At 33.4% G+C, this 11,832-nt stretch overlaps 3 protein-coding genes across 3 annotated transcripts; 1 reads left to right on the top strand and 2 right to left on the bottom strand.

The window, feature by feature from the left end:
• The first annotated feature begins 543 nt into the window (after window positions 1–543).
• LOC111279917 (transcription elongation factor TFIIS-like) lies at window positions 544–3,713 on the top strand. Its single transcript, XM_089756525.1, is given in 3 exon segments — window positions 544–1,014; window positions 2,277–2,357; window positions 2,359–3,713. Coding segments are annotated over 3 exon segments (1,104 nt in total). The 5' UTR covers window positions 544–849; the 3' UTR covers window positions 3,217–3,713.
• A 58-nt stretch (window positions 3,714–3,771) lies between these two features.
• On the bottom strand, window positions 3,772–5,153 carry LOC111279916 (uncharacterized). Its single transcript, XM_022866982.2, has 3 exons — window positions 4,556–5,153; window positions 4,364–4,432; window positions 3,772–4,289 (listed from the first exon to the last, which is right to left on the bottom strand). Exons 1-3 carry the CDS (start codon window positions 4,988–4,990, stop codon window positions 4,185–4,187), a joined length of 609 nt encoding a protein of 202 aa, XP_022722717.2. The 5' UTR covers window positions 4,991–5,153; the 3' UTR covers window positions 3,772–4,184.
• Window positions 5,154–5,656: 503 nt separating this feature from the next.
• LOC111279731 (uncharacterized) lies at window positions 5,657–9,429 on the bottom strand. Its single transcript, XM_022866758.2, has 7 exons — window positions 8,768–9,429; window positions 8,184–8,264; window positions 7,868–7,942; window positions 7,197–7,241; window positions 7,021–7,110; window positions 6,821–6,922; window positions 5,657–6,129 (listed from the first exon to the last, which is right to left on the bottom strand). The coding sequence occupies exons 1-7, from the start codon at window positions 9,215–9,217 to the stop codon at window positions 5,947–5,949; spliced, it is 1,026 nt and encodes a 341-aa protein (XP_022722493.2). The 5' UTR covers window positions 9,218–9,429; the 3' UTR covers window positions 5,657–5,946.
• Between the last annotated feature and the right edge of the window lie 2,403 nt (window positions 9,430–11,832).

Below are 11,832 nucleotides of genomic sequence, written 5' to 3'. Positions count from 1 at the left end.
ACGCCATAATAGCCATATTTCATATCACTTCTCAACTCAAATACAATGTTTATTTAAGAAAAGCCATAATAGATAGCTATAAAATAAAATTGAAAATGCAACAAAAATATATTAATTATAGCATTTGGACGTAAGAAATGTTGTAATGAATTTAAAATAAAATTTAATTTCAGTTCTAGACTTGCCTTTTTCTTTTATAAGGGTAACATAGATAAAAAAAAATTTTATTTAGATCAAATTTGAAATTGAAGTAACATTTTAATTGAAATTTTAAATACCATAATGAGAGGTGAATTTCTAATTTTAAAATTTTAAATACTATTAAAAATATGATAATTTTTTCAAAAATTAAAAAACTCTAAACTAAATGTAAAAATCAAATATTCACAATCAAGATTCTAAAAAAAATTTTGGATTTTTTCGAACCATACGCATTTGTAATTTTCAAGATAATGTAAAATTACTAAATTAGTCTGTAACTTTCTAATTTACTATATGTAACCATTATTAAGAAGAATGAATTTCTGTTTCTTTTGATTTTTCCTTTTCTCTTTCGCCCTTATATATTACTAAAAGCCAGAAGGAAACAGATTTAAAAACCCAGCAGCAGAATGAGTCCAGGTTCAGGCCAAAGCTTGAATGCTGGAAAATAAACGAAGCATGACCATTGACCGTCCATTCCCTTCTTCATGGATCTTGACTCAATCCCGTCCAAAACACCAAACCAAACCAAATCAAAGAAAACAAAACACAACCCAACCACAAGCTCTCTTTTCTTTCCTTGCCGGTTTCGTCTCTCTTCAAAACGTCCTTACAAAAAGTGAAGGATAGGTAATTCCGCTTTGGCGAATGGAGAGGGGGCTGGTGGATTTGTTTGAGGCTGCCAAGAAAGCGGCTGTTTTGGCCGCGTCCGATGCCGTTTCCTCCATCGTCCCCGAGGTTTCAAGATGCGTGGACGCGTTGAAGCATCTCAAGGCTCTCCCCGTCACTTACGATATTCTTGTTTCTAATCAGGTTTTTTCACTTTTCTCCCCCCCCCCAATTAATATATTTAATTCCAATGAAACAATTATCTCATATATGGATTTAACTTGTCTCTGAGTTTATCTTTATTTCAATTTTGTGACTGCGGATTAGGAGGCCAATTAATTTCCTTTTCGAAATATTTCGTTATTTGGTTCTTCAAATGGAAGCAAAGAACAAATTCTATATAAATATATAAACATATATATTAGTATAATAGAGGAATAGATAGGTTTATTAATTCTATATGCAAGCAGTGAAGCAGTTTATAAACTTCAGAGAAGCTGATTTAATTGATTGCCTTGTGTTCATTTAAGTATAAATAAGCTATGTTAGGCAAATCGGGATTGCCTGAATCTTTTGATTTTTCATACACCTACACATACACAATTTGGAGTCTGACACTTTTGCTTTTTAAATTTTTAGGACAGTTAAATTGCACCGCTTCTAGTACTAAATATAGAAATACTTAAATGTATTATGTTATTACCAAAGTAAGGCTCCCCTGTTATAGAATGACTTTGACTACTGACTAGAAGGAATGATAGAGAAATTTATGAATACAAAGGAAGTTAGAAGAAATAGAGTGCAGACTAAAAATTTTACTACTTTATTACTTTCCAAAGTTGTGCTCTTTTCCTCTTTTTTCTTGTATAATTAGGTGTAATAAGATATATCTTATAGCTTCCTCATTTACCCTTGCCTCAATGTATTTGTTGGGTTGGTGGGAGAATATCCTTCCATCGCATTTTGTTTGTTCTCACCTTTCTTTTTTACATAGCAAGGAAACAAAGTTTTTCTCTCCATCATTTTCCATCCACCTTTTGTAGCACCCAGTTTCATGTTAAACGCGTTTGTAATTTTTGAATTATTTGTGGACGAAAAGCAACATGCCATGTTCTTTAATTTTTCATGTGTAGATTTATCATGAAAAAAATGAATTATGTGTGCTGTCATACTAACGTAGAAAGGGCAATTTTGGTATATGATTGAGCCATGATGTTCAATGCTATTACAACTTGCAGGTAGTTATAGTTGAATCGTATCTTCTTCATTGCTCAATGACATTGAAGGAGATCCAAGTAATTATTGTCAGATCTGATGTTAGCTTTACAATAATGTTGGCAATTTCAACCTATTAGTGGACCAAGACATTATCATCTGTTTCTTCTTCATCTTGTTATTTACTTTGTTACATGGATGTTGGTGAATGTGTACATTTCATGAAAATTTAACTCCCATACATATTACATGTTGGAAAAAGGCTTCGACCTCTCACAAAGCATCCTAGGGAGAAGATCCAAACTGTGGCTTCTGACTTGCTTGAGTTATGGAAAAAAAATTGTTATTGAAGAGACTACCAAGAACAAGAAAAATGACACTGTTAGTGCTGTCAAGGTTGAGAAACTTCAAAAGCCAAGTGCTGTGAAGGCTGAAAAGCTCTCCAATACAGAAACTTTAAAGGTTGAGAAACTATCTAAAGGTGATTCAACAAAACCCATCAAAGTTGAGAAAAAGGAAGCAAATGGAGATACTGCAATGGCTGAGATGACAGATTGGGGAGAGACTCGTAGGGTTGAAAAGATTTACATGGATGAGAGACAAGCGTCGAATGTACAGAAACCATCGCAGCCTCTTTCTGGTCCTCCAAAGCTGACATCATTGGTCAAATGTAATGATCCTTTGCATGACAAATTCCGGGGGATTCTTTTAGAGGCCTTGTCTAAAGTTTCCGCTGAGACTGATGAGGAAATGTTGAATCAAGTGAATGCTTGTGATCCCATCTGGGTTGCCATATCTGTAGAATCTGTGATGTTTGAAAACATGGGTAAATCAAATGGGCCCCAAAAATTTAAGTACAGATCTATAATTTTCAACATGAAGGATCCAAACAACCCAGATTTAAGGAGGAAGGTTCTTCTGGGAGAAGTAAAGCCAGAAATGCTTATCACTATGACCCCAGAGGAAATGGCCAGTGAGCAGAGGCGACATGAAAATAAAGAAATAAAAGAAAGGGCTCTATTTAATTGTGAGCGTGGTAGTGCACCAAAGGCTATAACAGATCAATTTAAGTGTGGTCGTTGTGGTCAACGCAAGACCACTTACTATCAAGTGCAGGCAAGGAGTGCAGACGAACCTATGATAACCTATGTAACATGTGTAAACTGCAACAATCATTGGAAATTCTGTTAGTGGAATCTGGAGATCTGTCATCCATGCAGTGAAGGTGTAGGGTTGATCATCTCGGAAGTGTCATTCTGTTTATCTTGAGTTTGTGGTCATTGACTTTGAAAGTAATCTTTCATTCATATTTATCTTGCTATAGGGACTTTCTTTTAGGGATATAATTAGGTCTTCGAGGGATGATTGTGCAAAATCATAACTCTGCTGTTCAGCATCTTAGGTGCATGCATACGTCCCACTCTTACAGAAAACAGAGGCTCGTTTTGTGGCAAAGATGATCTTGGATGCGGCTACAGGCTAATGTTGGCTATTTCTTTATGCCAGTTTCTGGTTGTAGAAGGCATTTCATATGAAACGTTTAATGCTTGTTTTTTCACCATAACCCCTGCAGATGGTATTCATTTCCAAAGCTAGTTGTAGAATTTGGTCTATATTTCTTAGTGTACCAATAACAATGCTATAAAAGGCATGGTTTGAATTTTCCAATGGATGCTATTTTTGTGGCATTTCCATGATTCTTTTTCTTTTACATTATTTGATGTGATTTTCATGATTATTTTTTATTGGATCTTGTGGTCACCCTGGTACGTCCATTTCAAAGTTAGAACAGGAGATTTGGATAAAGAAAAAAAATGTTTGAGCTTCGGACAATTTGTTTGATATTTGGCTAGGCGGTAATGAAGAGTTTGCATGAGAATATCGATGATGATAACAGTGTTCTATCAGGGAAGGCTGTGGCGCCCTACCAAAGCAAGGATTAAAAAGAAGATGATTTTAGTGAAAGAGAGCCTGTCTGAATTTGAATTTTCAACATGATCAGTTACCTACTACAATCAGATATATATTATATTATAGCATTTCCTTTGAAAATGACAAAAGAAGACCGAAGATCCGCCGTTCATTGCTCTCTTCCATCCATAATTATATATATACGGCGGGGAAGGTTAGGGTTTGGACTTGGACTTGGACAGACATGATTAATCATTGTTCTCTCCAACAAATTCAGAAGAATCTGATGGCGTTGGACTCTGCAATGTGTTTTCATCCATGGATTCCTCCTCCCAATCTGCACCTTTTATTTCCTGAACATTTGGATCAGAACAGAAATCAGAAAGAAATGTAACCGTGGGGATTTCCCCAAAACCAACTAACTTACCAGCGATTGCACTTCATTAAGCTTCCTACCCTGTTGTCTCTCCCTCAGTGATTTTATTGGAGATATCCTCTGAATTCAAAATCATAAAATACTAGACATTATTAAACACTCCCAGGTTGGTTTGTAACGAAGAAAAATCATAAAATACTAGACATTATTAAAGTCTCCGAGGTTGCTTAACTAATAACTTACGAGGCAATAAGATTTGAGCTCCTTTAATCTGAATAGCCTATCAACCTCGATTTCAAGCTGCTTCTGAATCCGCCCCCTTTCCTCCATCTCCTTCATTTGCAAATGCAGCATTGCATCCCTGTCTTTCAATATCTTTTCCGTCTTCTCCTTACCCAACCTCAGCCGCTCCAGCTTCTTCCTGATGGCACTGAGTTCCTCCGCCAATGACGAATCTAAATCCAACGCTCCCTCCATCTTCTTCTTCGGGGGTGTAGTAGCGTTAGGGTTCATAATGATGGGATGATGGTTCAGGTTCTCCTTGTTGGAATCGTCCCTCCATTCTTGTTTGGACTTTAACTTTATCTGCTTCACTACTACATTGTCATTGGGGGTGGCTGTATTATTCTTTGGCTGGAGAGCTTTGCGTCCGCTGAGATGAAACTGAGCCGCCGCCATTCTTAGAGATTTGGGATTTTCACCAAAGAAAATATAGACAAAATGGGAAAGACGAGAAAAGGAAAGGAAGAGAAGAAAAAGAAAAAAGAATGTGTTTGAATTTGAATAAGAGCAGGCGCTAACGGCTACTACTTTATAAATACAAAGTAGAAGTACATTTCTTTTTCTTTATTTGGTGGGTCACTTCTTTTTTTCTTTCTTTTTTTATCTACATAATAATAGTAATAATAATAATAATAATTAAAAATGAAGTGAGCAATGAGAAGAAGTTGTTGAGATTTGGAGTTATTAAAGAAAAAAATGAATGTAATTAATATAGAAGAAACATAGATATATAGGCTACGCCAGAATAAGAAACAGGGCGCGGCTAATGACACCCATTAGTCTGTCCGTTTAAGAGGGTGGGTTCTGTTTCAACATCTTCAATGGCAAAGATGACAAATGCTGGTCAGTATTTATTGCTTCCTTGCCGGTTGCCATTTCATTTTCAGGTCCAATAAAAACCATGATTGTTGTTTCAGTTGCTTAAGCGACTCCCAGAATACAATATTTCATAAAATTGGAACATATTTTGTTATATCATATAACTATCCCTGGTTTTCGGGTGTTCCATTCCATTCTGCAACTGCAAGCCAGCAATGGAACAAATAGTGCAAAATCACTCCAAGAATACAATATCACTCTTTCCTTGTCTGTGTTAGCCTTAAGAAAGTTGAATACAGAGCATTACAATTACCACAAAACGAGTGGCTTCAAATTTTAGTTACTTGCATTCACATAATATACACCTTTTGATTATGTAAAATTTGAAGAAAGAAAAATAAAGTTGGAGGGGTGGGGGGAGGGAGGAGGGAGGTATGAGCGGATTAATGCTGTAAGGATAACTACCAATTTATTTAATATATCTACATAGAAGGAAAGGGAGAAAAAGATCAAGCATAGAGACCTAAACCACTTCACAAGTAATCCATTGGATGTTCCCAATCATCTTCTGCTTCCCTCACTTTTGAATGTGATTTCTGCCTACAGAATCCTCTCCGAGTTCTCCCACCATCTCCAAATCTGATGGCCCCTTCACCATCAGCATATTCCGTGTGCTCTTCTATGGAAATACCAGCATTATGGGCATCCAAGAAACCCTGGCATAAGCAGGTCAGATATTTAACTAATGGCAGAATTTATTATAGATTAAAAAAAATGAATATATTAGCAAGCATGTCTCATGGCAAACATTTTCAATTCTGTAAGCAGATATCAGCTTCTCTAACTAAATGATAAAACTTATTAGCCAACTTAGGGTATTAAACCAAGTTAGCAGACTCAAATGTCACTGACAACCAGATAGTAGCATTAGGCATTTCCAAGTGATGCCTAGAACTGTTATTACTAACAATCTCAAAATAATTAGGAAGATCCATGGATCATAACAATGCCCACATATTGGTAAAAAATATAATAGTCATACAATATGTTGATATGCTACTATATATGGATGCCCAGATCTTGTCAGCCAAAGACTACAGAAGAAACATCGTCCAAACAGTAGAAAAGTTATATGTTTGTCAACCAGAATCAGGAAAATTTTCCTGTTTGCCACAATACGACTTCTTAGTTATGACTGCAGGGGCTAGATTAAGCTTTTTTCTAAGTGGATGTACATGGAAATCTTGTTGCATAAAGGTGGTATTTCTGAGTTAAACTGGGGGACCAATAGGCATGTATATCTAAATGAGTGGAAGTACACACAAAATAACAAGCATCAATGGGTCCCAAAAAGAAATCCGCAAGCAAGAACTTTTAAATAGAAGCATTAAGTGACAAGCAAAACACCTTTGTCAGCCTCTGTATGCGTGAGGCTGCAGCTTCATCAACAACTACAGTGTCTGCTATGACTTCCAGCACATCCTCAACAAGCAAAGCATAAGTGCTCACCTGGAGCCATAATCCAGTTATGACCGTAAAAACTACTGATCCTTCTATCACTCGATATTTAATTGTATTAAAAGATTAAAAAAAAGTAGAGAGACTACCAAACTTGATGGAATGATGGATATCCCAAAAGAATCCAACTCAAGAGATTCAACAGCCCCTGAATTAATGTTGAAAGTATAGCCCCGCACCTAGAATTATAAGAGATAGATTATAAGATAATTATAAAGCAAATGAAACAAGCAGAGAATTTCTAGGGCATAAAGTATGTACTCACCTTCCCAATGTTTCGACGTCTTGGTGTGACAACTCTGTATCCTACCTAACAAACATAACAAAATTAAGCTCTCAAAAGTAAAATCTAAGATATAAATGATGAAAAAGAAAATAACTAATAACCATAACAAAGGGGAAATTTTGATATCTTATGGGAATTTAGTATATCAGCTTCATCCTTCAATCATAAATCAATAAACCATGAAAGAAATAAGAATCATCACTTAAAAAATCATTTTGTGCAAACTTTCCAATTTAGTGAAAATGAAAATCAGTTGACTCCAAGACATGTAAATATTAATAGTGTTTTTTTGTTTAATTTCCATAGATGACAGAACCATGACATTGTTCAACAGTCAAAGATTGCAATCTATAAGAACTGAGCTCTACATTGCAATTCAAGTCTACGTTCTAAAACACCTAAAAGTTGCAAGCTGAAAGAATACAACTCCACTTCAAATGAACAACTAGTAGTCATCTCTGTATCATACCAAACATGAGTTAATTTCATAGGATCAAACACATAGCAGAAAATTTGCATAAAAGCACTCTATGCCATACAAGAAAACTTTAATTAATAACATGGGAAGAATAGTCAAGCAGCTATAAATCACAAATGATAAGATTTACATCCAAACAGTGGAAGCAAGACAGGAAAGGAACAACACCTACCAGAGTCTCAAGTCTAATCATTTTAAAATCATTCTCCGTCACTCTCTCATCTTCAACAAGCACGACATCACCAACCTTTGAAAGCAAAAAGAAAAAAAAAATTAAATACTATCTGAAAAGGAAAACTGTGGTGAAGAAAATTACAGGCAAAGAAGGCAATTGAAAATAGTGGCTGAAGCAAGCATAATCCTTGACCTATAGACACGCACTCAGCTATAGTTAAAGGCAAATTATAGAGACATCAGACATGAACCATTGACTTGAATGCAATTAGCAGTACTTAATGGAAAATGCAAAAAAAAAATTGATCCATTACCTTGTTGACATCTTGTAGAAGAAACCTTTCTGATTCCCCAGCAAGCAAGCTTGGCCTTACCTCCACAACCAACACCAGCCACTGAAAAATTAACAATACAATATGTATTAACACCTTGCGCAAATAACACCCATGTTCACTTTTGGTTGTAACTTTTGCTACTTAACTTTGCTGCCTCAAAAGTTGCAGCAAGTCAACAAGTCAAAAAAGCAAAATTATATTTGTTTAAAAATAAACAAAAAATCGCAAAACATGTTCAAACATAATTGTTCCATATATAAACAAAATCATAATTCATACATTTTGGTATCCAAAACGTTAATTTTTTGATTCGGCATAATACTACCACTTGCTTTTTTATCCAAGAAAACTTTTTGCTTTGTACTTCTGGAATCAAAATGTGAACAGTAAAGGCGACAACCGAACTCAGCAGTAAAGATACTCGTAGAAATGAAATATTTCATGGATATACAATTAATCCCAAAATTCCAAATTCAGCTGAAAATTGGCAATAACAAAATAACATGGTTTGCGTTGAATAATAATAATAATAATAATAATAATATGAAGAGCAAAGCACTTACTGAAGCGGTATCCACCCATAATTGAGATACAAAGCCTAAGCTTTGAGCAGATTGGATGCTTATCACTTGCTTTGCCACCATATTTGACCTCTTCATCACTTGCCTCCTCCTGCTTTCCATTTTAACCAATTCATCTCCACTTTTTCCACTCCCCTTCTCGCCCTTCAATTCCTCGTCACTAATTTTCTCCAAGCTAGCATCGATGCGACGTCGTTGGAGCTCCAATTCATTGTTCCCTTTGTCTTCAAACTCCAGGTGGCCATATCTCTCTCCCTCCGAGCCTGACCTTGGAGATTGACTTGCCTTCATACTGCATTCAAAAAGCTGTATTCTGCCATTATTTTTTATAAATGGGAAATGGGTACCTGGAATTCGTGAGCTATTGAGGGTTGAGTTTCCAAGTTTGATGATGGAAAAGGGGAGAGGGCTCCAGAGGACGCAGTTGCACATGCTAATAATAGCTCAAGGCTCAAGCTTTGTAGTCAGAGCTATGCGGATTTCAAATAATGGGCCAAACCCACTCCGACGCCGCTGCTTGGCTGCTTATTAGTAGCGTAGGTAGTGGCTGGCTGCGCTACCAAGAGTTTCCTCTAATTTTTTGCATGAGAAAGAAAGTGCTCTTCAGTTTCCAAGCTTCAATTGAACTCGCTGTCCTCGTTGGTGTTGGCCATAGCCATATCATTTGCCTTTTATAAAAAAAATAAAATATAAATAAATAAAAAATAGTACTCCCACTGCCTCATGCTTGCAAGTGGAATATTTTTCTTTTTTTTTTGCGTCTTCCAAAATTATGGTTTTCTTTTTTTCCGTTTTAACACTCACAAGTTTCAATATTTTTGCTAGAATAAGAGCCCTTTTCGTAGTATGACAATTTTTTTGAATTATTTTTAAATATGAAAAAAATAATTTTTTATGTTAAATTTTAATGGATGATAAGTTATAAATAAATATATATGTATTTATTTTTTAATATAATTATAACTTAATTATATATAAATATAATTTTTTTATTAAATTAATGCATTAAATAATATCTTTATTGATATAATATATAAATATAAATTAAATAAATAATAAAATACATTATTTTATATATCTCTAAAATGGTTAGAGCATAGCATCTTAAGCCCAATCTTGACTCGATCTAAATTATTTAAAAAGATAAAAATTAATTTTTTTTTTAAATAGCATCGATTAGATTGCGATAAATCAAAATTTATTTGATATAGGTTATTTTATTATCTTTACATTCATTGATTTTTTTTCTTTACAAATTTTATGTAATAAATAAAATAAAAAATAAAAAATAACAAAAAGATTCAAATAAAATGGCACGTGAATTTATTAAATTAAAGTATTAAATAATATTTTTTAATAAATATATAAATATAAATTAAATAAATAATAAAATATATATTTTTATATATATTAAAGTAGAAGCATAATACTCAAAACTTTACTTTGACCTGAACTTGATTTTAAAAAAAAAATCAACTTATTTATTTCGAATTAAAACATCCAATTGATTCATTACAAACTAAAATTTATCGAATATTGATTATTTTATCATCTTTATCTCAATTAAATTTTTATTACAAAATTTATTTAATAAAAAGTAAAAAATTAAGAAAAAAGGATAATGTTTCATATAGCCCTTTGACTAATGTATTTATTTTAATGTGATACTTAAACAAAAAAAGTTTCTAATTAGATACCTTGACTCTCTATTAATATAGTCTAAGACTTAACATCATTAATTCCAAAACGCTGACGTAGCATAAATATTTAATAAGATGCTAACACGTGTTAAAATAATTCAGTCAATGCCACATCATCAATGCCATGTCAACATTTAAAGAAAAATTTTAAAAAATTAAAAAAAAATTTTTAATTCTAAAAGAATTCTAAATTTTTTTAAATTCTAAAAATTTTTTAAAAATTCTAAAATTTTTTTAACTTTAAAAAAAATTCAAAATTTTTAAAAAAAATTCAAAAAAATTTTAAACAATTCAAAAATTTTTTTAAAAATTTTAAATTTTCTAAAAAAATTTTAAAACAAATAAATGGTTTTGTAGTAGCAATAGGTCAATAGTTGAAAGCAAGCCAACCCATACAACTGGATTCCATGTTCATGTTCGATTTGCCATTTCTGAATAAGCGACTTGATCATATTAATCTATTGGGAAAGAATAAAACTTGCTAACAAGGTTCCAAAGCTGAAGATCAGTTTTTGGACGAAGTAAATTGGAGGAGGCATTTGGATTGTAGCCATCACAAGGAGCTCAAATTAAAACATACAATGATAGTTACAAATAGTTCTCATCGAATGCTTAGCAGTTGTGAAAATTTTAGATGGTGCTAAAAAAAAATGAAAAAGGAATAATCATCTTTAAACTATTCAGTTTAGCTTCATTTAACTCAATGATCCAAGACTAGTATTGTTTCTGAACACAGATGGTTGATTGTTGATATGTAGGTAGGTGCAATATTTTCTCGACTAATAAAAAAGAGGTTTTGCTTTGGAATGTTATTGAGCCTTAGAGATTATATATATCTATATATCTATATATATATATATAGAGAGAGAGAGAGAGAAAAGGGAAAAAAGAGAGTTAATATTTGATTTAATTGTACAGATTCAGTCAAGACTTGTTTTATGTATTAATTTTTGTTTTGGTGCTTGTCTATAAAAATGCATTAGCTGTGGATAAGAAGTTAATATATTAATTAACTAGTAAAAATTATTATGATATAAAGTATAAAGCTTTTGATCCAAAATTGAAATTTAGGTTAAAAGAGTGGCGGATCCTTGATCCAACAGGTGAAAACAAAGGTTGAAAAGAGGAAAACAACATAATAAAAGTATAAGAGGATCGAAAGGTGGAAGATAGAGATTTTGAGGTTTGAAGTTTCGAGTTTTAACTTCAGACCTAAGAGCTATGAAACATTTTGGGATAAACTTGAGTTGCAAAATAGAAAGAGAAGGATGTGAGTTTTGTTTAGGTGAAATCGAGGACCAAACCAACGTCAACAAACAACGATCGATATTGGTGAACGGTGATCCG

Source organism: Durio zibethinus, chromosome 27 (genome assembly GCF_047325235.1).
Source record: "Durio zibethinus cultivar Kanyao isolate XHJ-2024 chromosome 27, ASM4732523v1, whole genome shotgun sequence".
Lineage (NCBI taxonomy): Eukaryota > Viridiplantae > Streptophyta > Magnoliopsida > Malvales > Malvaceae > Durio > Durio zibethinus.
This window is presented reverse-complemented; position numbering and strand designations above follow the sequence as displayed.

What these genes read in the sequence shown, in the direction of transcription:
- LOC111279731 (XM_022866758.2), bottom strand. Translation starts at nt 9,217, where the DNA reads ATGTGCAACTGCGTCCTCTGGAGCCCTCTCCCCTTTTCCATCATCAAA. An exon ending in TATGGGTGGATACCGCTTCA is followed by an intron (nt 8,265 to 8,767) that starts GTAAGTGCTTTG and finishes TTAATTTTTCAG; the next exon opens with TGGCTGGTGTTGGTTGTGGA. An exon ending in GACGTCGAAACATTGGGAAG is followed by an intron (nt 7,111 to 7,196) that starts GTGAGTACATAC and finishes TTATAATTCTAG; the next exon opens with GTGCGGGGCTATACTTTCAA.
- LOC111279916 (XM_022866982.2), bottom strand. Translation starts at nt 4,990, where the DNA reads ATGGCGGCGGCTCAGTTTCATCTCAGCGGACGCAAAGCTCTCCAGCCA. An exon ending in AGCTCAAATCTTATTGCCTC is followed by an intron (nt 4,433 to 4,555) that starts GTAAGTTATTAG and finishes TTTTGAATTCAG; the next exon opens with AGGATATCTCCAATAAAATC. An exon ending in TTAATGAAGTGCAATCGCTG is followed by an intron (nt 4,290 to 4,363) that starts GTAAGTTAGTTG and finishes CCAAATGTTCAG; the next exon opens with GAAATAAAAGGTGCAGATTG.